At 38.2% G+C, this 26,420-nt stretch overlaps 1 protein-coding gene across 1 annotated transcript in view; it reads left to right on the top strand.

Moving 5' to 3' along the window:
* LOC123250242 (transmembrane protease serine 12-like) overlaps positions 1-25,823 on the top strand; it is an 81,045-nt gene extending 55,222 nt beyond the window's left edge. Inside the window, exon 5 of the mRNA XM_044679258.1 lies at positions 25,572-25,823. Coding sequence (XP_044535193.1) covers positions 25,572-25,823 — 252 coding nt within the window. The remainder of the gene's footprint in view (positions 1-25,571) is intronic.
* The last annotated feature ends 597 nt before the right edge of the window (positions 25,824-26,420 follow it).

Below are 26,420 nucleotides of genomic sequence, written 5' to 3'. Positions count from 1 at the left end.
ATAGTTACATGGGTGTGGTCTTTTCAGGTCTACATCCCCAATCATGTTCTCATCAACCCAAGTGTCCACGCAGTTGTTTTTCTTCTGTGTTTCTACTCCTGCAGTTCTTCCTCTGAATGTGGATAGTGTTCCTTTCCATAAATCCCTCCGAATTGTCTTGGGTCATTGCATTGCTGCTAGTACAGATGTCCATTACATTCGATTTTACCATACATATCAGTCTCTGTGTACAATGTTCTTCTGGCTCTGCTCCTTTCACTCTGCATCAATTCCTGGAGGTATTTCCAGTTCACATGGAATTCCTCCAGTTTATTATTCCTTTGAGCACAATAGTATTCCATCACCAGCATATACCACAATTTGTTCAGCCATTCCCCAATTGAAGGGCATACCCTTGCTTTCCAGTTTTTTGCCACCACAAAGAGCACAGCTATAAATATTTTTGTGCAAGTCTGTTTATCTATGATCTCTTTGGGGTACAATCCCAACAATGGTATGGCTGGATCAAAGGGCAGGCATTCTTTTATAGCCCTTTGAGCATAGTTCCAAATTGCCTTCCAGAATGGTTGGATCAGTTCACAACTCCACCAGCAATGCATTATCATCCCAATTTTGCCACATCCCCTCCAACATTCATTACTTTCCCCTGCTATCATTTTAGTCAATCTGCTAGGCATGAGGTGGTACCTCAGAGTTCTTTTGATTTGCATTTCTCTAATTATTAGAGATTTAGAACACTTTCTCATGTGCTTATTGATACTTTTGATTTCTTTATCTGAAAATTGCCTATTCATGTCCCTTGCCCATTTATTAATTGGGGAATGGCTTGATTTTTTTTTATACAATTGATTTAGCTCCTTATATATTTGAGTAATTAGACCCCTGTCAGAATTTTTTGTTATAAAGATTTTTTCCCAGTTTGTTGTTTCCCTTCTGATTTTGGTTGCATTGTTTTCCCTTGTACAAAAACTTTTAAATTTAATATAATCAAACTTATTTATTTTACATTTTGTAATTTTCTCTAACTCTTTTTGGTTTTAAAATCTTTCCTTTCCCAGAGATCTGACAAGTATACTATTCTGTGTTCACCTAACTTACTTATAGTTTCCTTTTTTATATTCAAGTCATTCACCCATTCTGAATTTATCTTGGTGTAGGGTGTGAGATGTTGATCTAAACCTAATCTCTCCCATATTGTTTTCCAATTTTCCCAGCAGTTTTTCTCAAATAGTGGATTTTTGTCCCCAAAGTTGGACTCTTTGGGTTTATCATACACTGTCTTGCTGACATCACTTACCCCAAGTCTATTCCACTGATCCTCCCTTCTATCTCTTAGCCAGTACCATATTGTGTTGATGACTGCTGCTTTATAGTGTAGCTTAATATCTGGTACTGGTAAGCCACCTTCCTTCATGGTTTTTTTTTTCATTATTTCCCTTGATATTCTTGATCTTTTGTTCTTCCAAATAAACTTTGTTATAGTTTTTTCTAGTGTAGTAAAAAATGTTTTTGGTAGTTTGATAGGTATGGCACTAAATACGTAAATTAATTTGGGTAGAATGGTCATTTTCATTATGTTAGCTCATCCTACCCATGAGCAATCAATGGCTTTCCAATTGTTTAGATCTAGTTTTATTTTTTTGGAAAATGTTTTGTAGTTATGTTCATATAATTCCTGTATTTGTTTTGGTAGATAGATTCCTAAGTATTTTATATTGTCTAGGGTGATTTTAAATGGTGTTTCTCTTTCTACCTCTTGCTGCTCTAATGTGTTGGAAATATATAGAAATGCTGATGATTTATGTGCATTTATTTTGTATCCTGCAACTTTGCTAAAGTTGTTGATTATTTCTACTAGCTTTTTAGTTGATTCTCTAGGATTTTTTAAGTAGACCATCATATCATCTGCAAAGAGTGATGGCTTAGTCTCCTCCTTGCCTATTTTAATACCTTCAATTTCTTTTTCTTCTCTAATTGCTACTGTTAGTGTCTCTAGTACAATGTTAAATAAAAGAGGTGATAATGGGCATCCTTGTTTCACACCTGATCTTATTGGAAAGGTTTCTAATTTATCCCCATTGCATATGATGCTTGTTGATGGTTTAAGATATATACTGTTTATTATTTTTAGGAAAGAACCTTCTATTGCTATACTTTCTAGTGTTTTCAGTAGGAATGGGTGTTGTATTTTGTCAAAGGCTTTTTCTGCATCTATTGAGATTATTATGTGGTTTTTGTTGGTTTGCTTGTTGATATGATCAATTATGTGGATGGTTTTCCTAATGTTGAACCATCCTTGCATTCCTGGTATAAATCCCACCTGATCATGATGAATAACCCTCTTTATCACTTGCTGGAGTCTTTTTGCTAGTATTCTATTTAAGATTTTTGCATCTATGTTCATTAAGGAGATTGGTCTGTAATTTTCTTTCTCTGTTTTTGATCTGCCTAGCTTTGGAATCAGTACCACATTTGTGTCATAAAAGGAGTTTGGTAAGATTCCTTCTTTGCTTATTATATCAAATAATTTGTATAGTAATGGGATTAATTGTTCTTTGAATGTTTGATAGAATTCACTTGTGAATCCATCAGGCCCTGGCGATTTTTTCTTAGGGAGTTCTTTAATGGCCTGTTCAATTTCTTTTTCTGATATTGGATTATTTAAGTATTCTATTTCTTCTGCTGTTAATCTAGGCAATTTATATTTTTGCAAATATTCATCCATATCACCTAGATTGTTAAATTTATTGCTATATAATTGGGCAAAATAGTTTTTAATGATTGCCTTAACTTCCTCTTCATTAGAGGTGAGGTCTCCTTTTTCATCTTTGATACTATTAATTTGGTTTTCTTCTTTCCTTTTTTTTTTAAACCCTTGTACTTCGGTGTATTGTCTCATAGGTGGAAGATTGGTAAGGGTGGGCAATGGGGGTCAAGTGACTTGCCCAGAGTCACACAGCTGGGAAGTGGCTGAGGCCGGGTTTGAACCTAGGACCTCCTGTCTCTAGGCCCGACTCTCACTCCACTGAGCTACCCAGCTGCCCCGCTTCTTTCCTTTTTTAAATTAGATTAACCAATACTTTGTCTATTTTATCTGTTTTTTCAAAATACCAGCTTCTGGTCTTATTTATTAATTCAATAGTTCTTTTACTTTCAATTTTATTAATTTCTCCTTTGATTTTTAGTATTTCTAATTTAGTTTTCATCTGAGGATTTTTAATTTGTTCATTTTCTAGTTTTTTAAGTTGCATGCCCAATTCATTAACCTCTGCCCTCCCTTATTTGTTAATATATGCACTCAGTGATATAAATTTTCCTCTTAGAACTGCTAAAGAGGAGTGTTTTGATAGTATTGATTTGATTCCGTTTTCAAGGCTGGATTTGGAGCGTGTGTGTGAAGGGTATGCTTGGGGCAACATGTCTTGAAGATAGCCATGAAGTAGACTTGGTAGGTCTGGAATACTCACCAATAAGAAACCCATAGTGGAAGTTTGGTGTGCCTGCTTGGTGGTATAGGCTGGAACCCAATAACATAGGATCAATAATGCCTGCCTTACGGGATGGTAGAAACTTTCTTAGCAGCTCAGTTTCCATTAGGAGTATGGCTTTTCTTGTTGAACCCAAATGACTCCCCTCCCCACTATGGCTTACTAAATGATTCCTACAATGTTTTTTACTGACTAAAAGGAATCTGTCCCTGCCCCTCCACTTCCCCAAATTGATCTCTTTTTCCTTCCAGTGCACTCAGTTAAATATGTGGCTTCCAAACCTCCATGCAGATAGCTCTAGATTTCCAAATTGAATTTACAAGTCCTCAATAATTTAAATCTGCTTCCTTTCTGGGTTTATTCTCTCTGCTTTCCTAATCTCACTTCATGCATTTAAATAAAAATAACTGGCACAGACTGGAACAGCTATCTGGCTTTTATTTAAAATAATTTTGTTTAAGGATCTAACAGTTTAAAATTTAGGCATTGTGAAAGGAAAGTCTTGGTTCTCTTTGTCTATTCTGAGTTTACACTTGTAAAAAGGGAATACTTTATTCTGTTTGCCTAGTTGGAGTTAAAATTTTGGTTAATAATAACTTGAATACACCTACTTAGTACCTCACTAGATTGTGAGGACAGGATTAACTCTTTTTTTGTCTACTTTTGAATTAATCAACAAAAGCAAACACACCCATACTTAACTCTAAAGTAAGGGAAACTCTTACTATAGGAGTTTACACCTCCAAAAGGAAGACACCCTTACTTAACCTTAAGTATGGGGAAAGTCTGCAACCCACATGCTAAACTGGGTGATAATTCAGAAACATGTGAATCCTAGGAAGAGAGTTAACACCTTTAGAGGTGACAAGTCAGTCCCACAGACACTACCCCTGGGCAGGGCTGGACAATTTGGAAACTGTGATTGGCCCCTGTGAAAAGGGGCAGGAACAAGAAATCACCATAAAAGCCAGGAAATCCTTGGGCTGAGGCAATCTCATGAAAGAGAACTTCACTGGAGACTTCAACGTGAATTGTGGCTTCAACTTAGATTCTGACTCCTGGACTACTTCACTGGATGAGTGAAAAGGGCTGACTCCTTCCTAGTTTCCTAAGAGACTAGCTTCCATCTTGGAGGAGGCCTCGTAGTTACTCACTACCAGTCCTCCTGGCACGCGGACTAGTATAGGTATTTTCTCTAACCTCTCTCACATTTCTCTACTTTATTGTTTCTCCTCTAATTTGGTAAATAAACTTCTGACTTGAGATGTAGTCATTTTGGCGACCACATTATTTCATATAATTTAAGTCCAACCACTAAATTTAACCTTTACAGTATGTAGCCTGCAGTCAAAAGCAGTGGAGGGAAAGGAGAAATAACATGACTGGCTTTCCCTTCATCCTATACTCCTCGGGGAATGGGCCAGTGAAAGATGGTAGATAATCAAATTAAAAAAGGGAATGAGAGGGCAGCTGGGTGGTTCAGTGGAGTGAGAGTCAAGTCCAGTTCAGGAGGTCCTAGGTTCAAATTTGACCTCAGATACTTCCTAACAGTATGACCCTGGGCAAGTCACAACTCCCATTTCCTAACCCTTACTGCTCTTCTGCTTTGGAACCAATATACAGTATTGATTCCAAGATGGAAGGTAAGGGTTTAAAAAAAAAAAGAAAAAGTGATGAATCTCCAGTCCCAGAAGGGCACAAGAAGGGAGCCTCCAGTTAATCTTCCCAAAAAGACCTTGCTCTTGAATGTCAAATAGATACCGTCTAGCTTTGGGTTATTTCCCCTTTCAATGAAGTTTGGTTCTCTTTGCCATGGGGGTCATGAAAACTGTGTGTGGAATAGCACGTAGCTCAATCCATGATGGAAAAGTTCAGTTTTTAGACCCTTGCTGATATGCTATCCTGGCTTTTTAATCTCTGCCATTCCCCATTATTCTCACAGGTCAAGTTTCTGATCCTTTTTTTTGCCCTGGGAATGGAATTTATTTACATTTCTCAAAGCAAGTATAAACCCAGAATAATTGCCAGCCTCTCTGGCTCCCAGATTGCTGAACATGTTCATTACACTCTGAGAACAGAACTACAAAAAATTTATAAGTAATGCTCTCCTTTGCAACTGTCTGTCTAGTGTCAATGAGATTTTTAGTAGCTGAAATGGTTTCTGGGTTCTTTAGGCCTCCCCATTTGGTTCCTGCTTTACATCTGTTAAATCTCTCTAAGACAGTGATGGGCAAACTACAGCAGGCAGGCCAGATGCAGCCCCCTGAAATGTTCTATCCAGCCACATGACATTATTCCTAATCTGACAAATACAATGAGTAGGATACAATACAATGAAACTTTGAAAGAGTTGCCTTAGAAACAGACTGTCAGAGGATCATTTCCTTTCCTTTGGCCCCCTCTTTAAAAGTTTGCCCATCACTGCTCTAAGACATTGTTAGTGTCTCTATTTTTATCCATTTCCAAGTACTTAGAATCAGCCGCTCATTTGAATAGGTTGTAACTATAATAATTGCAAGCAGTGTTTTCTCAGCTTTATTCTAATTTGGTGTTAAATTTAACTTTTGTGTTTGATGATCTAATTATATACAGACAACCAGACATGATTTCTATAGTGTAATTCAATAGACCAGTTATTTCCTGTGTAGTCGATTATATATTTTTTATAATATTGTTCAGTATACTTTTCAGTTCTCTTTGAAGAAAGTATTCTTAATATAGAAGTATGAAAGATCCGAGTAGTCATCTATTGGTCTTTGGCTACTTCAGTTCTTAATCCTGAATCATATTTTCCTATTTATTTTTTCCCCTATTCTCTCATACTTTTCATTAATTAAAGTACCAGGAATCAAGGAACAATATCCTAACCCCTGCCCCAAAGGTAGTTAGGCCAATTTTTCTTAAAAGATATTGAGGCCATCCTTGAGACTTGGTTAGTTCAAGCTATTGCCATCACTTCCTGATGCAAAATTGCCCTCAGAAGCTTTGGGCACACTCTCTGATGCTTGGAAGCCCATGATGGACATTTCAGGAAGGGAGTTTTGATCAGTTGAATTAACTTAAGGCATCTTTGGTGCCTATTTTTGTTGAATATCCTTCTCCTGCTTTGACTCAGTAAATCTCCTTTTCTTAATTGTTGAATGACCTCTGAACGTCATTTTATTGCAGAATTGAGCCTAACCTTCCAGACTCCTTGCCCGAGTTAGACCTGGCCCAGAACTACTGGCATAATCTTATAGCATTGTAACATAATGAATGTGTCGAAGGGAGATGAATGGGGCAGAGGAAAGTAAGCCCAGACTGACCTTTGTGCTTCTGGTGATGTTTCTGGTGATGCTGATAGGAAAGGTGATTGTTAGTAAACTGTCATTAGCTATCTCTCTAGCAAGGAGAGACTGAATATACTCTGTGTCCTTAAGAACTTTACCTTGAGCTAATGTGGAAATATTTTGCATGATTTCATATATATATATATAAATAAAATAGTGGATTTTATATTTCTTGCCTTCTCTACTGGGGATGTATGGATAAGGTGGAAGTAGGGAGAAAATTTGGAACTAAAAATAAAGAGAAAATTAGAAAAGAAAAAATAAACAGAATTGTATCTTGAAGATAAAAGTAGGAAAATTTCTTTTAGGCCCATTAGCTATGTTAACCCTAACAGTTCAGCTCAATCATTTAAACCTTCTCAATATGCTACTAGGAGATATCCTAAGAATTCAGTTTATCTTCAGAGAAGCCTGAAAAGATTGAATTTTTCCCTCAGCCCTAACTAGGACTGGATACGTTGTTATTGCTAATGATCTTCATTACTCAATTGCATTGGGAAAAATCTATTCAAAGTTGGCTCCTGTGGATTTAAGGGAGTCCAATTTGTACGTAATTGGAAAAAAGGGACTGGCTTTTGTTTTTAGAAATGACCATATAGCTGAACTAGGTGGATAAATCCAGCCTTTGAAATGGAATAGTGTGAAGGAACCCCAACAGTGAAAGAATGTAAACCAGTTTTAGGATTGACTAAAATTAGGAGTTTTAGGATTGTCTAACAACAATGTTGAAGTTTATTATTTTTTTCTGGGGTGTATAGGTGGAGGGAGTTGGGTTTGAAAGTAGTTTGTCTATTTGGGCATTTGAAAAGTCAACCAGAATTTTGTCACATGGACTTTGTTATAATTCTTTTGACATATGCCATTGGGGAAGGCACTTGAAAAGATGATGCTTAATTCTTGCCAGGAGCTAGAGCCATTTCTAGAATTGGGGATATGGACAGATGTGCCAATTGAACCCATATTTAATTATCTGAGGACTGGCAAAGGTGCTTGCTGCATTCTCATTCCCGAATTATGAACTGTGAACTCTTTCTTTGTTTCTTGAACTTCTTGTGAGGGGGTCCTATAGAGCTCAGGCTCCAAGCACTTTCCCCTACTCTGGCAAAAAATGGCTGCTGATTTAAAATAGGAAATAGAGCATATATGTTGGTCCAGAAGAATCTCTGGGTTTGTTGCTTTGTATCTTTTCCTGAGCATAGTTGCGCAGTCCTGAGCTGGGCATTACTCGTCTTGGCAGGAGTCTTGTGGGTCTGAGTCCTGTGTTCAGTGAGGGCTGACTGGTAGCAGGAGGAATTTCCTACATTGAAAAGGATGAACAGAGCCTGAAAATGGAATCTGAGCCGCTGGCATGATCGACCAAAAGCCTTTGGAATTGTCTAAGTTATCCTCTGTGGCAATTCTTGATCTCATTAACTATGGTGGACCAGTTAGTGGTAGTAATAGTATAGCTTATGTTCCCCAGCCCTGCACAAGTGGACGAAATCAGGCCCCAGCAAGATTCCAGGTTTCCTTGGAATATTCTCTGCAAGGGATCTCATAGAAACTTCAGGGTATACAGATTGCTTCTCCCCATCAATATTTATGCCTCATCTCTGGGCTGAGTCCCCCTGATTGGTTGTTAAGCCAGAAAAATTCTTGACATTAGGGATTATATCTAGCTGAAGAAAAAGTAGCTTTTGAATTCTGGTGGCTCTTAGAGACAACTTTCACAAAGATAAGATGTGTCTCTACTCTGGTGGTAGCATATGGCTGAGGCCTGTAATGCTAAAGATGTTACATACGCAGCTGCTTAACTATTTTTGGTTCGAGATTTGCTCCTACAATAAAACACATTTCTCCACAGCATTTTTAAGTAAAAAGGTAAAAAGATATAGGTTTATTATTATTATTATGCAAAGATCCAGCAGTTGGGAATCAACAGAAAGCAGAAATGAATACATACAAGAGCAAACAAAACCAGAGAGAGATAGAAAAGAAAGATACATCACTGAATGGGGAAGCACCTACAACTGAATATTCCAGCTGAGAAGTCCCATGATGCAGCCTTCAAGGGACATTCAGGAAAGATCCCAGGCAAAGCATCCTTTCCATGAATGAGGCTTCAAAGTCCACAATCTAAAAGGGGATTCTTACTGGCCTCAAAACAAAGAAGGCTTTTTTTTTTTGGCCAACTGTAACTGTTCCCAGGGTACCAGGGACCTGGCCAAAATCCCATGTCCTGAGAAATAGTTAAGCAAAAATATCTCAAAATTTTAATCAAGTGTGATGAAAACAACACATTCTGTGAGACAAGAGTTAATCTCACAGAAGTATGTTTTTCTTCAGACAAAGACTTTGGGAAGCTACTAAGAATTCTGGCCAAAGTCCAAAGCAGTTCCAAGTTTCTGCTAGTAAATGTGAGGCCTATGATAAAAAGCACGAGAGATGTATTAAAATTTTACTTTAACCCTTCAAGGCCCTACCTCAATATGGTGCATAGATTCAACTAGCTGAATTTGCAATAGGGATCTCTGCTTCCTTGCTTTTTCTGTGTATGTGTGTGTGTATTTTATTTTATTTTACTTTATTTTATTATTAAACATTTATTAATATTGATTTTTAACGTGTTTACATACGTTATGCCCCTACTTTCCCCTTCACCCCCCGCTCTCCCCCCATCCATGGCCGACGCACATTTCCACTGGTTGTAACATGTGTCCTTGTTCAGGGTCTATTTCCATATTGTTGTTAGTTGCATTGGTGTGGGAGTTTCTAGTCCACATCCCCAATCATGTCCGCCTCAACCCATGCGTTCAAGCAATTGTTTATCTTCTGTGTTTCCTCTCCTGCAGTCCTTCCTCTGAATGTGGGTAGCATCTTTACCATAAATCCCTCAGAGCTGTCCTGGGTCATTGCATTGCTGCTGGTACAGAGGTCCATTACATTCGATTTTACCACAGTATATCAGTCTCTGTGTACAATGTTCTTCTGGCTCTGCTCCTTTCGCTCTGCATCAGTTCCTGGAGGTCTTTCCAGTTCGCCTGGAATTCCTCTAGTTTATTATTCCTTTTAGCACAATAGTATTCCATCACCAACATATACCACAATTTGTTCAGCCATTCCCCAATTGAAGGACATACCCTCCTTTTCCAGTTTGTTGCCACCACAAAAAGCTCAGCTATAAATATTTTTGTGCAAGTCTGTTTATCTATGATCTCTTTGGTACAAACCCAGCAATGGTATGGCTGGATCAAAGGGCAGGCATTCTTTTATAGCCCTTTAAGCATAGTTCCGAATTGCCAGCCAGAATGGTTGGATCAGTTCACAGCTCCACCAGCAATGCATTAATGTCCCAATTTTGCCACATCCCCTCCAAAATTCATTACTCTCCCCTTCTTTCATTTTAGCCAATCTGATAGGTGTGAGGTGATACCTCAGAGTTGTTTTGATTTGCATTTCTCTAATTATTAGATATTTGGAACACTTTCTCATGTGCTTATTGATACTTTTGATTTCTTTACCTGAGAATTGCCTATTCATGTCTCTTGCCCATTTTTCAATTGGGGAATGGCTTGATTTTTTTATACTCCTTGTATATTTGAGTAATTAGACCTTTGTCAGAGTTTTTTGTTATAAAGATTTTTTCCCAATTTGTTGTTTCCCTTATGATTTTGACTACATTATTTTTGTTTGTACAAAAGCTTTTTAGCTTAATATAATCAAAACCATTTAATTTACATTTTGTAATTTTCTCTAACTCTTGCTTGGTTTTAAAATCTTTCCTTTCCCAGAGATCTGACAGGTATACTATTTTGTGTTCACTTAACTTATTTATAGTTTCCCTCTTTATATTCAAGTCATTCACCCATTCTGAATTTATCTTGGTGTAGGGTGTGAGATGTTGATCTAAACCTAATCTCTCCCATATTGTTTTCCAAGTTTCCCAGCAGTTTTTGTCAAATAGTGGATTCATGTCCCAAAAGTTGGGCTCTTTGAGTTTATCGTACACTGTCTTGCTGACATCATTAACCCCGAGTCTATTCCACTGATCCTCCCTTCTATCTCTTAGCCAGTACCATAATGTTTTGATGACTGCTGCTTTATAGTACAGTTTAATATCTGGTACTGCTAGGCCCCCTTCCTTCACATTTTTTTTTCATTATTTCCCTTGATATTCTTGATCTTTTGTTATTCCAAATGAACTTTGTTATAGTTTTTCCTAATTCAGTAAAGAAGTTTTTTGGTAATTTGATAGGTATGGTGCTAAATAGGTAAATTAATTTGGGTAGAATGTTCATTTTTATTATGTTAGCTTGTCCTACCCATGAGCAATCAATGGTTTTCCAATTGTTGAGATCCAGTTTTATTTTTTTGGAAAGTGTTTTGTAGTTGTTTTCGTATAATTGCTGTGTTTGTTTTGGTAGATAGATTCCTAAGTATTTTATATTGTCTAGGGTGATTTTAAATGGTGCTTCTCTTTCTACCTCTTGCTGCTCTAATGTGTTGGAAATATATAGAAATGCTGATGATTTATGTGCATTTATTTTGTATCCTGCAACTTTGCTAAAGTTGTTGATTATTTCTACCAGCTTCTTAGTTCATTCTCTAGGATTTTTTATGTAGATCATCATATCATCTGCAAAGAGTGATAGCTTAGTCTCCTCATTGCCTATTTTGATACCTTCAATTTCTTTTTCTTCTCTAATTGCTATTGCTAGTGTTTCTAGTACTATGTTGAATAATAGAGGTGATAATGGGCATCCTTGTTTTACTCCTGATCTTATTGGGAAGGCTTCTAATTTATCCCCATTGCATATAATGCTTGTTGTTGGTTTTAGGCATATACTGTTTATTATTTTGTGGAAGGGTCCTTCTATTCCTATACTTTTCAATGTTTTCAATAGGAATGGATGCTGTATTTTGTCAAAGACTTTTTCAGCATCTATTGAGATAATCATGTGATTTTTGTTCGTTAGACTGTTGATATGGTCAATTATGTGGATGGTTTTCCTAATGTTGAACCATCCTTGCATTCCTGGTATAAATCCCACCTGATCATGGTGGATGATCTTCTTAATTACTTGCTGGAGTCTCTTTGCTAATATTCTATTTAATATTTTTGCATCTATGTTCATTAGGGAGATTGGTCTATAGTTTTCTTTCTCTGTTTTTGGTCTACCTGGCTTTGGAATCAATACTATATTTGTGTCATAAAAGGAATTTGATAGGACTCCTTCTTTGCTTATCATATCAAATAATTTGTATAGTATTGGGATTAGTTGCTCTTTGAATGTCTGATAGAATTCACTTGTGAATCCATCAGGTCCTGGTGATTTTTTCTTAGGGAGTTCTTTGATGGCTTGTTCAATTTCTATTTCTGATATGGGATTATTTAGGTATTCTATTTCTTCTGCTGTTAATCTAGGCAATTTATATTTTTGTAGATATTCATCCATATCTCCTAAATTGTTATATTTGTTGCCATATAATTGGGCAAAATAGTTTCTAATGATTGCCTTAATTTCCCCTTCATTAGAGGTGAGGTCTCCCTTTTCATCTTTAATACTGTCAATTTGGTTTTCTTCTTTCCTTTTTCTTATTAGATTGACCAGTACTTTGTCTATTTTATCTGTTTTTTCAAAATACCAGCTTCTAGTCTTATTTATTAATTCAATAGTTTTTTTTACTTTCAATTTAATTAATTTCTCCCTTAATTTTTAGTATTTCTAATTTAGTTTTCATCTGAGGGTTTTTAATTTGTTCTCTTTCTAATTTTTTGAGTTGCATGCCCAATTCATTAATCTCTGCCCTCCTTAATTTGTTAATATATGCACTCAAGGATATAAATTTCCCCCTGAGTACTGCCTTGGCTGCATCCCACAGAGTTTGGTAGGATGTCTCATCATTGTCATTCTCTTCAATGAAATTTTTGATTGTTTCTATGATTTCTTCTTTGACAAATTGGTTTTAGAGAATCATATTGTTTAATTTCCAATTGGTTTTTGATTTGCCTGTCCATGTGCCTTTACTAATTATTATTTTTATTGCATTATGATCTGAGAAGGTTACATTTATTATATCTGCTCTTTTGCATTTGTTTACAATGATTCTATGTCCTTTTACATGGTCAATCTTTGTGAATGTACCATGTGCAGCTGAAAAGAAGGTGTATTCCTTTTTGTCCCTATTTATTTTTCTCCACATATCCATTAAATCTAATTTTTCTAGGACTTCATTCACCTCTCTTACCTCTTTCTTATTTATTTTTTGGTTTGATTTATCTAGATCTGAAAGAGGAATATTTAGATCTCCCACTATTGTGGTTTTACTATCTATTTCCTTCTTGAGCTCTGCCATTTTCTCCTTTATGAAATTGGATGCTATGCCACTTGATGCATATATATTGAGCAGTGTTATTTCCTCATTGTTTATACTGCCTTTAATCAGAATGTAATGACCTTCCCTGTCTTTTTTAATCATATCTATTTTTACTTTGGCTTTGTCAGAGATCATAATAGCCACTCCTGCCTTCTTTTTCTCATTTGATGCCCAAAAGATTTTGCTCAAGCCCTTAACCTTAAACTTGTGTGTGTCTACCCGCCTCATATGTGTTTCTTGTAGACAACATATGGTAGGATTTTGGTTTCTGATCCACTCTGCTATTTGCTTCCGTTTTATGAGCGAGTTCATCCCATTCACATTCAGAGTTACAATTATCAGTTGTGCATTCACTGACATTTTTGTATCCTCCCCTAGACCCACCCCTTCTTCTTACACTATTTTCTTTTAAACCAGTGGTTTGCTTTGAGCCGGTATCCCTTATCCCCTCTCTTGATTGACTTCCCTTTCTGCCCCTCCCTTGTTATTCCCCTCTTTTTGCTTTTAAAGGCCTAATGAATTCCCTCCCCCTTCTTCTCCCCTCCCTTTTTTGACCTCCCCACTCCCCTGCTCCCTTTGATTTATTCCTTCTGACTTTCTCAGTAGGGTTAGATAGAGTTTTTTATCCCAATGGATAATAAAGCTACTCTTCCCTCTCCGGGTTAATTACACTGAGAGTAAGGTTTGATTATTACCTCTTAATGCTCTCTTACTCTCCTTCTTATAATAGTATTCATCCCTTCCCCTTCCCAAGCCCTCTTTGTGTGTAATAGACTATCTTATTTTTCTTATTTACTCAGATTTCTCTACTATTCCCCCCCTCTTTCCCATTCCCCATGTCATCTTAGACCATTTAGTATCCTATCCTCTCCCTATGAATTATTCTTCTGGTTGCTATAATAGTGAATATTATAATAGTGAATAGAGTTCACTACAGAGAATTATACATAGCATTTCTCCACATAGTAATACAGATAATTAGATCTTATTTAAGTCCTTAAAGAGTCAAATTTAAAAAATTATAAGTTTTCTTTCTTTTCCCTCTGCTTCTTATTTACCTTTACATGTTTCTCTTGATTTTTGTGGTTGGGTATCAAACTTTCCATTTAGTCCTGGTCTCTTTTGTGCAAAAACTTGGAAATCTTCAATTTTGTTGAATGCCCATACTTTCCCCTGGAAGTATATAGTCAGTTTCAATGGGTAGTTGATCCGTGGCTGAAGACCCATCTCTCTTGCCTTTCTGAATATTGTGTTCCAAGCCTTGCGGTCTTTTAGCATGGAGGCTGCCAGATCCTGTATGATCCTGATTGGTGCTCCTTGATATTTGAATTGTCTCTTTCTGGCTTCTTGTAAGATTTTTCCTTTTACTTGGAAGCTCTTAAATTTTGCTATTATATTCCTTGGTGTTGACTTTTCTATGTCCAGTGTAGAGGGTGATCTATGGATCCTTTCAATGTCTATATTGCCCTCGTTGTAGAACTTCAGGGCAATTTTGCTGAATAATTTCTTTAAGTATGGAGTCCAAGTTTCTATTAATTTTTGTCTTTTCTGGAAGACCAATGATTCTCAAATTGTCTCTTCTAGACCGGTTTTCTTGGTCTGTCACTTTCTCATTAAGATATTTCATGTTTCCTTCTATTTTTTCAGTCTTTTGGCTTTGTTTTATTTGTTCTTGTTGTCTTGAGAGATCATTATGTTCTAATTTTTCAATTCTAGCCTTTAAGGACTGGTTTTCGGCTATAATCTTTTGGTTTTCGGCTATAATCTTTTTTTTGGTTTTCCTTTTCAATCTGGTCATTTCTGCTGTTCAATTTGCTTATCAGTTCATTTGATTTCTGAGCCTCACTTTCCAATTGCAAAATTCTGCCTTTTAAGCTGTTATTTTCTTGCCAGATCTCTTCCATCTTCTTCAATATCTCATTTTTGAACTCTTCAATAGCTTGTGACCAGCTTTCATTTTTTTTGGTAAGGTTTGGGTATGATTACTTGTTTGTCCTCCTCTGTTGTCTGGATTTTCTCTGTGTAAAAGTTGTCGAGTGTTCCAGAGTTTTACTTGATAATCTTTTTCTTCCTCTGGAGTTCTTGGCTTGCCATCGTTAGCCCCGCCCCTTTTCTGCTTTGTCGTCACACTCAGGGTCTGCCTGCGCTTTCTAAGCTCCCGGGGCTCCGGTCTCCTTGTCCTTGAGGTCAGGCCTCCTGGTCATCCCCAGTCTGCCCCTCTGCCCAAGGCTCCTTCAGCAATCTTTGGGGCTGCTTCCACAGCCATGCTCCAGTCCACACCGGGTCCTCACTGGAGGTCCAAGCCTGGGTTGGAGATCTTTATTCAAGCCTAGGGCACTGCCTTTGCCGGGGCAGATGCTCTTAGGGCCCTGCCTTCACTCATGCAGAAGCTAGGGAAACTCTGTGGGCTGGAGATCTTTATTCGCACCTGAGGCGATGCCTTCATGGGCTTGGGAAAGTCCGTGTGTTAGAGATCTTTGTTCTGGCCAGAGGCGGTGCCATCACCCACGTGGATGCTCGGGGAAAGTCCGTGCTCGCCCCCAGCCACTTGGGGTCCCTCGCCTTGCAGCACTGCAGGTACAAGCCCTGGGGCTGCCAGTGATTAACTGGTTGCCCCAATCCTGTTTTCACTCTTGTGCGTTGGCCTTGGCGTTGTGCGAGGTGTGTGGTGTGGGGGGTGGGGGAGGGGCTTCTTCCTCTCGCGTTTTAGTGAGAGCCGTTTCACCCCTTTATAGAGTGGAAATGCCCCGATTCTGCGAACCTTCAATGCTACGCCCTGTTGTGGGGTTCCTTCGTTCGTCTGGGTTCGCTTTTATTTCCCTTTGAGGAGTCTTGTATGCTTTGGTCAGGAGAGATCGAGCAGCTGCTCCTTACTCTGCCGCCATCTTAACCAGAAGTGTGTGTGTGTATTTTAATTTAGCATTAATCTTGTAAAACATCAAAAGATCTAAGAGGACCTATTTATAGGTAATGAATCAATACATGCATATCCATAAAATCAAAGCAAATTTGTACAATAGCAAATAAACTTAAGTTATAATATATGTTTACCTACCAAAAAAAGGAAAACCGCAAAAATCTATGTGCACAGAGCTAGTAGCAATTTTATTGTTGTTGATTAGTTCTGTCTGACTCATTGTGAGCTCATTTGGGCTTTTCTTGGCAGAGATACTAGAATGATTTGTCATTTCCCTCTCTGCTTATTTTATAAATTAAGAAACTGAGGTAAACAGAATTAAGCCAAGGGTCACAGAGCTAGTAAGTGCCTGAAGCTGGATTTTAACTTGGGTTTTTCTGATTCCAGGCCTTATACTCTATCCAATGTGCCACCTAGCTGTCCTCCAACAGTTAAACTAGGCAAGATATAGCAAATTGATAACAAATAACTTTGTATTGTATACCATTGTTTATAATACAAAGCAAATTAACATAACTGGAAGATAATAAAAGCACACTTAAGCAGGTAATAACACCTGCATTAGTATACAGTACTATAACATAACAGGACATAAGCATTCAGGCAATCAATCATTAAAACATTAAGCATCTACTATGTGCCAGGCACTGATATAGGCAACAAAGACACTGACCCAGAGGCATTTGGGGACTATCAAAATCTTTGAGCTAGAAAGAAAAATTGACTCATAGCCCAGAATTCTCTAAAAAAGACATGGAAACACTGAGCAGTGATAGGAACCCCAACATAGGAATAGCAGCAACAATGAGGTTAGCCTGCCCTGCCCCCATCCAAGATTTACTAAGCAAAGCTGGGAGCAAAGAGAAAAAGGAGAAAGAAAAAGTAAAACTGAGCTGGGCCTGGAAAGAGGAAAGCCAATGTCCCCTCCAACATCTCCAAGCAGAAGACATGACCTGAAGCCAGTGATTTTCTCTACTTCAAGGGCTAAGGAGAGTTCTGTGAAAAGGTTGGCTTTGTCCTTAAATTCCCCTCTTGATGCCTGTCCATTAACGGATACTTCACATGGTGAGTACTTCCTTTTCTAAATGTTTCTGGTTACCTGAATTTTGCTTCAACTATGAAGAAGTTTGTGGTATTTATAAATATATTTTTATATTAAGACAGAAAACCAAGCCTCTGTTTATATGTTAGAAATTTTCCCAACTCAAAGCAATTGTGATTGATCTCCTAACTTTTGCTTAATAAAAATTCCATAAACAGTAAAGGAAGGGGGCCATAATATTACCCCTAAACTAAAAAATGAACTAGTTGTGCCAGGCAGTGAATAAACAGTGCCACGTAATATGCTAAGCACCAAACAATCCTTGCCTTCCTGGTGCTCACAAGTTAAAGAGAAGACAACAAGCAAATAAATATGTACAAGCATGCTATCTACAGGAAAAATAGGAATAATACAAAGAATGTTTGGGAAAGGGTTCTTGTGCAAGATTTTAGTCGAGACTTAAAGGATGCCAGGGGAGCCAGTAGGTGGAGTTGAGGAAGAAGAGTGTTCCAAGCACAAGACAGCCAGAAAAAAAATAAGTGTCTTGTTTGAGGAATAGTCTGCAGGTCAGAGCAGCTGGATGACTGGAGTAAGTGATGGGAAGAAAGGTATAGGAAGACTGGAAATAGGTTGGGTTGGGGGGCGGCAGATTAGGTTATGAAAGGCCTGTTATGCCAAACTGAAGAGTATGTGAAGGAGGAAGGGGGAGAAAGAAAGAGAGAGAGAGAGAGAGAGAGAGAGAGAGAGAGAGAGAGAGAGAGAGAGAGAGAGAGAGAGAGAGAGTTAAACGTGCCAAACTAAAGAGGTAAAACTCATTTGACTTGCCATCCAAACTTCTGAAATGCCATACCTCCATCCTTTGCTGTTACTAAGGAGTGCCTGCAAGAACAAACATTAATTACGGAATTAGAAAAAACTATAACAAATTTCATTTGGAATAACAAAAGATCAAGAATATCAAGGGAAATAATGAAAAAAAAATGTGAAGGAAGGTGGCTTACCAGTACCAGATATTAAGCTACACTATAAAGCAGCAGTCATCAAAACAATATGGTACTGGCTAAGAGACAGAAGGGAGGATCAGTGGAATAGACTTGGGGTAAGTGATGTCAGCAAGACAGTGTATGATAAACCCAAAGAGTCCAACTTTGGGGACAAAAATCCACTATTTGACAAAAACTGCTGGGAAACTTAGAAAACAATATGGGAGAGATTAGGTTTAGATCAACATCTCACACCCTACACCAAGATAAATTCAGAATGGGTGAATGACTTGAATATAAAGAAGGAAACTATAAATAAGTTAAGTGAACACAGAATAGTATACTTGTCGGATCTCTGGGAAAGGAAAGGTTTTAAAACCAAGCAAGAGTTAGAGAAAATTACAAAATGTAAATTAAATGGTTTTGATTATATTAAACTAAAAAGCTTTTGTACAAAGAAAAACAATGTAGTCAAAATCATAAGGGAAACAACAAATTGGGAAAAAATCTTTATAACAAAAAACTCTGACAGGGGTCTAATTACTCAAATATACAAGGAGTTAAAGCAATTGTATAAAAAATCAAGCCATTCCCCAATTGATAAATGGGCAAGAGACATGAATAGGCAATTTTCAGGTAAAGAAATCAAAAGTATCAATAAGCACATGAGAAAGTGTTCTAAATCTCTAATAATTAGAGAAATGCAAATCAAAACAACTCTGAGGTACCACCTCACACTTAGCAGATTGGCTAAAATGAAAGAAGGGGAGAGTAATGAATGCTGGAGGGGATGTGGCAAAATTGGGACATTAATGCATTGCTGGTGGAGTTGTGAACTGATCCAACCATTCTGGCTGGCAATTCGGAACTATGCTTAAAGGGCTATAAAAGAATGCCTGCCCTTTGATCCAGCCATACCATTGCTGGGTTTGTACCCCAAAGAGATCATAGATAAACAGACTTGCACAAAAATATTTATAGCTGTGCTCTTTGTGGTGGCAAAAAACTGGAAAGCAAGGGTATGCCCTTCAATTGAGGAATGGCTGAACAAATTGTGGTATATGCTGGTGATGGAATACTATTGCGCTCAAAGGAATAACAAACTGGAGGAATTCCATGTGAACTGGAAAGACCTCCAGGAACTGATGCAGAGTGAAAGGAGCAGAGCCAGAAGAACATTGTACACAGAGACTGATACACTGTGGTAAAATAGAATGTAATGGACCTCTGTACCAGCAGCAATACAATGACCCAGGACACTTCTGAGGGATTTATGGTAAAGACGCTACCCACATTCAGAGGAAGAACTGCAGGAGAGGAAACATATAAGAAAAACAACTGCTTGAACACATGGGTTGAGGTGGACATGATTGAGGATGTAGACTCGAAACTACCACACCAATGCAACTATCAACAATTTGGAAATAGGTTTTGATCAATGACTCATGATAAAACCAGTGGAAATGTGCGTCGGCCATGGGGGGGGGGGAGAAGGGGAAAGTAGGAGCATGAATCATGTAACCATGTTAAAAAACGACTATTAATAAATGTTTAAAAACAAACAAACAAACAAAAAAGAACAAACATTAAGCTCTTGGCATGGTCACCCAGGAAAAAATCTCCACCCAGGACTTTTGTTATTAGATCCACTAGAGAAATGTCGGCAATCCCTCTCCCCTCCACCTTGTTTTAGGTTATTTTCTAGTATGTTTCTTTAAAGTCAGAGAATTGCCCTCTTCAGGATGAGTTTTGCTGCCAATAAGGAAAGGGTAGATTTTGCCTAGTTTGCATCGAGCACATTATGAGAGCTCACAAACGTTTCTGTTTCCCTTTTTGCTTTGAAGTAGACCTAGAATGTTTACGCTATTCATGACGGAGGGATAGCTTATCTTCTATACTACAGACCAATCGGTTAAGAACTGCCTCCTGGGCCAGAACCCCCAAGGAATTAATCGGAAGTACTTATGGCCTTTTCGGAAAGTTTTTTTGTTTTTTACATTTTCGCCCACCTGTCCCGGTGAGGGGGGGGGATTAGAATTCCATTAGGGCTGTCCCGACAGCGTCAGGGCTCGGAGGGGCGATTTTCTTTGGGACAGAGCCAGAGGGAACTTGCCTGGACTGCCAAGGAACCCCGGAGAAATGGAGGCGCCCTCTGTGTAGAAAGGGACGTGGGCTAGACCCAGGCAGGACGTCTCTGAGCACTGAGGGCATTTGGGGAAGAGTTTCACCCAGGACTGTTTGCTTTCTCTCCCGAGGGTGAAGGGCTGACTTCAGTGGACCCAAAGATGAAAAAAGACCCAGAGGTTGAGGGAGAGGGGGGGACAGTGTCCAGGCTTCCTCCTCCCTCCACGCGCGTCCACCCCGCAGCCTACACTTCCCGAGGGTCAAGTGCTGCCTCTTGGGCTCGCAGCCCGCTGGCCTAGCGCTCTGGCTGCTGGCGGAGATCCAGCGCTGGAAAATGGGGCTGTGTCTGGGTATCGCTCTGTGGTTAGCAGGGGCTGCGTGTACCAACGATCACCACCAGGTGTCGCTCTTCACCAAGAGTAAGAGCTGGGCCGGGAGGGATGGAGATGCCAGTTGGACGGAAGCTGGAGATGGGGGAAGGGGGGGGGGGGTGGGAAGGTCTGGGTGAAGCGCGCAAGACTATTGGACGAAGACTGAAGAGCCTTGACACTACGCCCAGAAACCTCAGATTCCCTCTCTGTAAAGCGGACGTGGGTTTGAATCCCCAAGTTGGCCTCTCTTTTTGGAGAAACCTCCCATTCTTCCTAATTAGCATTTGGGACCCCGGACTAAACCTTTTCCCCTGGAGTCCAGGGTCCCAAATGCCAGTTTGGGGAGGATGCTTCTGCCTTTTAGCCAGAAATCACATTAGAAGAACAATACCTTGGGAATGCCTGTCCTTAGATCATAAACTCCATATTTTACAAACGAGGAAACTGAGGCATAAGAGAGGGAAGATACTGGTACTAGCTACACCTGAAAGTTTCCATCTGTGTTTAAAAAATTTTTTTAAATTTCTTTTAAAAGAAAAAAAAAATCCTGTCATGGACATTTTCTCTCTCATTAGCAGCTCCAATGTATTTATCATAAATTAAGGATTATAAATGCTAAGTGTCTGACAATGCTACTGCTGATTAATGTGTTAAGCTCTGCAAGCTTACATCAAGCTAGCAGAGAAGAGAAGATAAAGTATGTGCTAGGCATTTTGCCAAAGGCTAGAAATACTGTTACAAGCCAAAAAGACTGTCCCTCTCCAAAAGCTTACATTCTAATGGGAAAAGACAACATATAAAAGAAGCTGTAAGGGGAGGATTGTCTTAAATGTTTTTTAACTAATGGAAAACATAATTAAGTTTGGAGACCACTATAATACAATACATTTCCACTCAGATATCAAAAAGTTAAGCTGGATCTCTCCTCCCCTTAGAGAAAGGGAATTTGAAGTTCTTGGCAGATCACAGGGTCATTAATTTATCTAGTAACTATTCCTAACCAATTCCCAAGATCCACAGTTGTCTATATAGTATATTATAGAATATTCCCACTCTCATATTGGTTACCATTTGGGATAACCATAGTTTGCTGAACCCCCATTTTGAAGAACACTGAATTAATGTACTCAGAACAGGGAGATAAATATGAATCACAATTAGTCAATCCTGGACAAATGATGAATGCTTTCTATCTTTTCTGTTTCTAGAATGTGGAAGAGTACCATTGAAAAATGAGATAGAAAAATTTCAAATTATAGGTGGTCATAGGGCGCTAAATGGATCTTAGCCATGGATAGCCTGCAGGTTATGACTTATCCTAACCAGTCTAAACATTTTTGTGGGGCGTCCTTAATTGAAAAAAAGTGGGTCATCACTACTGCCCATTGCCTTGAAAATTATAGGTATGTATTTGTATCGTGCCCTATTTCAGCAGTTACACATGTGAAAAAAGTGACATAGGCTGTATAAATATCCACATTTTGCAGATAAGGCTCAGAGATGTTAATTGACTGACTCAAATTCACATACAAATTCACATACTCTATGGCTGAGGCTTTGCTTTCTCCACTTTCAGTTCCCCCCTGCAGTCATTCTAGGGGAAGGACAGACAGAGGGAGGGAGCTGCCACTGGCTGAGGAAGAGGGCTAACATGTGGTTCAAGGACATGTAGAGGCTGGAACCTGAATGGACAGAGGGAAGATGGGGTGGTGGCAGTTGGGCAGAAGGGGCAAAGGTCTCCTTTCTCTAGCGCTGACACATGGTTCAAGGACATGTGGAGGTTGGGACTCAAGTGGATAGATGGAAGACAGACACTTGGGCAGGTGGGCAGATGGGCAGGCAAGTAGACAGAGTGGGGCAAAGGGCTCCTCCCTCTGACCAGAACTATGCCCTGGCAGTAGTCTGTCCAAGGCTAAAGCAGTCTCTTTGAGCATTTGGTTTTTTGCTTTCATGTGAAGGATTTTGTGTGTGTTTTGGGTTGGGGAGTGGGGAGGCCCTGCCAAGGAGTAGGAGTGGGGAGAAAGTATATTGTATATTGTATTATACAATAAAGTTAACTTAGGTGTTAAAAGTTAAAGTGATGACTGTCACCAGTTTCAGAATCCACTGGGGGGTCTTGGAACAGATCCACTGGAAATAAAGGAGAATATTATTATATGGGACTGTATAATAATGTACAATGGGCTTTATTTTCCTGTATTTAATGCTGGTAATGCCTTAGTGTGTGTTTAATTTACCAATTAAGCTTCATCATACATATGTATATGCACAAGAAAATCATTCCCATTAGAGTCAGAAGGTGTTCACTGATATCTGTGATTTCAGCCGATCGTGGTAGGTATTGGAGCATAAACCCCTGGGAATACAGGCATGCTACTAAAGTATCAGCCTTTCCATCAAAGCCATTGGAATCCCCACACTTAGACCCTAACTAAAAGTTTGGATCTGTAGGAAAGGTAGAAATGAGGCACCAAAGAGAAAAAAAGATACACACCTTGGAGAGTAACAATTGTGAGAACATGAAGAAATCAATATACAACGAATATGGAAAAGAGAGGATTTCCAAGGCATGGAAAAAAGATCTCAGACTCTCTTAATACTGAAAAAAATGAGGAGGAAAACAATGAAGCTTGGAATCATTAAAAGGATTTAGCATTTTCAGAAAGTGCATCTAGCCTGTTCTCTTCTTGACCAGCTCTGGACCCAGGCCACTATCTAAATAGTCTACAGCAGTGATGGGCAAACTACAGCCCAAGGGCCAGATGCGACCCCCTGAAATATTCTATCTGGCAGCATGACATTATTCCTGATCTGACAAGTACAACGAGTAGGATACAATACAATGAAACTTCGAAAGTGTTGCCTTAGAAACAGACTGCAGATGAGCATTTCCTTTCCTTTGGCCCCCTCTTTATCACTGGTCTACAGTTATGGAAGCTGAGAAGCAGCAAATAATACAGAGGATAAGAATTGCACAGTTGTTTAGATTTTAGTCCATAGACTTTAATCTGATTATTGATGTTCAAAGTGTGTGATCTTTGTCCAGGGACCAACAAGTGCACATGCTGCTGAAAGAGCTGAATCATATCAGTCACTCATATGTGTACAGCAGAATATTTATAGTACTTCTTGTGTAGGCAAGGACTTGGGAAGGAAGTAGATGCCTACCAGTGGGGGGAATGACTAGACAAATTGTGGTATTTAGGGCAAAGGAGATGAGAGAAAGGGAAGAGTTGAGGATAACATGTAGGTAACAAGTTTGGGTGACTGAGAGCATGACAGTCCCCTGAACAATAACAGAAGTGAAGGGGAAGGTTTGGAGAGAAATGTAATACCACTGCTGTTGGGTGACCTTGGGAGAGCTGTATAATCTCTTTACAGGTATTTCCTCTTCTGTAAATTGAGGGACTTGCTTGGTCTCAGAGAACAACTAAGAAAACATTCTTCACTAGCTTTGACAGAGAGGTGGGGAGATTAGAGAGATAGATACTCTGTGAGACATGATTATAGAATTGGTCATCTTTCCAGAACAGTTTTTCCTTTATAATAAGAGAGGATTTAATGCCAAGGAGTAGATTTTATCTAGAAATTATGATGTAAAAAAGGCTTAAGTTAAAGGGTTTTTGTGTTATTTCATTTTGTTGGAAAAACAATAAGAGTTTGGATTGGATATCCTCTACAATCTTTTCCAATACCATGAACTAGTAAAAATTATTTTTCACCTTTTATTTGTGCTTTTAATATAATTTTTAAAGCAAAAAGATATATTCCATAACACTAAAGACCAAAGAAGAACATTTTTAGATATTATACTTTACTGTTGTCACAAAGGCGTTTCTTTATTGCAGAGATCCTCAAGTTTGGAGAGCTGTTGTTGGAGTCAATAATCATAACATTGGGTTATATATTTTATATTTTTTTATTTATACATATTTTCTGTATTGCCAGAAGCCATCAAGGCTGTGATGTTTAGCACGGCTACTCACAAGCTCTGACAATCCAGCACGGCAGGTTGTCAGGAGGATGGAAATTCCACACTCAGTTTACTCCATGTGATTCTTTTTATAGTGACATTCACTTGCACTGAAATTATTACAATTAATATCCTTATTTGGCTCCAAGGAGACACAAGAAAAACAATACAGGTTCATGGCAAGAACAATCACAGTCACAGACTACCCACTATCCCAAATTAAACCCCTGTACAAACCCCCAGAGTACTGAAACTTTCCCTAGAATCAGCCCAGCAAAAAACCAGCAGTTAGTGAGTTAATGTTAAAAATTTTAAATCTCTAACTCAGATTCCCATACACAGGGGCCTGCAAGAACAGGCCAGAACAGTCTCCAAATTCTTCCCCCCCCCCCAACCTTTCCAGATCTGATTTGGTACAGTAACTTAATATAAAAGAACAATGAATGAAACATGAAGAAATTGTCTCCCATGAAAAGGCCTGTACGTTCTCACCACTGTAGCCCAAGAGATATGTCAAACACACCTAACACATTGTTTCTAAAGATAAGATGTATGATGGGAATGGAATTCATGCCAACATTGATGTAATCTTGAGGAAAATGATATAAAAATTAAAATCAGCAGATTCTTACTCCGTTTTCACTCAATTATCCTGCCCCTAAGGCGAACTGCCTGCTGGTAATCCTCCTTCAAACCCCCCAGCACTGTATATGTCTTATATATAAATATATAAATAGTCTCATAAAGCTTAAATACAATCAGCTGCATAGTCTACTCAATGAGAGGGTAAACAGAAAATATGTGATAAGTAGGAAAATTGGGCACAACTGTTATGAGTATTTGCCAACTGGGGATAAATTTAAAATGTATGATTTAATTATATAGATATGGAGTATAATATTGTAAATATTCTAATTTTTCTGTGACTTAAAGAAAACTTGAAAAATTACTGATATCATCTGGAGAACTTTTTATCTTTCTTGCTAGGGTGACAGTGGTGGACCTTTCATGTGCTATATTCCAGAATCTGAGAGATATATCCTAATGGGAATTACTAGTTTTGGATCTGGCTGTGGCAAAAAAATTTTTCCTAGAATTTATACTAAAGTACAATTCTACAAAATGTGGGTGAACAACATTTTGCTTCTAGCAGCTGCCAAAAACACACATAGAGTTAATACTTTACAAGGAAAGACATTGATAATTATAGTTTTCATTAATCTACTAGTGGTTACATAAAACAGCACTAATTTTGTATTGAAACTATTATTTTTCATCTCTTAGCTGGACAAAGACGATAATTATTCATCCTTTGATGGATTAACTGTCCTCCAGTTTTCATGTCAACAATTTTTGTTGATGTAAAAGGCATGTTTCAAAATTTAATACTGAATCACATCATTTCTTTGAACATGTGTGAGTTGATTATTTTATTATTTATGATAATACTTTGTATTTGGAATCTTTCCCAGTATATATATCAAACATGCTATATAAACATGCCCTTTATAATAAAAACAAGAATCTAAAGTGTCTGTAATAGAAATTATAGTTTCTTATTTAAAAATATTTTTATCAAATTTATTTGAATATTTTTAGTGTTTTTCTAAAAATGAGATTCTTTTGCCTACTTTATAATGTCTTTTCATGTTTTACAAATTTTCCAAGAATATTGTTTTTCTTTGGGGTTTCCAAAGATTTTAAAAGATAAATGTTTACTCATTAATTTTTGGGTAAAGCCAGTTGCTTAATACAATTATCAGTTATACAAGTTTGGATTTGAATATTTCCTGAGGGGAGAGAGATTTGCTCTAGAAATATTGTTAGGATACTGTA

This window comes from Gracilinanus agilis, chromosome 5, assembly GCF_016433145.1.
Source record: "Gracilinanus agilis isolate LMUSP501 chromosome 5, AgileGrace, whole genome shotgun sequence".
Lineage (NCBI taxonomy): Eukaryota > Metazoa > Chordata > Mammalia > Didelphimorphia > Didelphidae > Gracilinanus > Gracilinanus agilis.
Note: the sequence above shows the minus strand (reverse complement) of the source record. Positions and strands in the feature narration are given on the sequence as shown.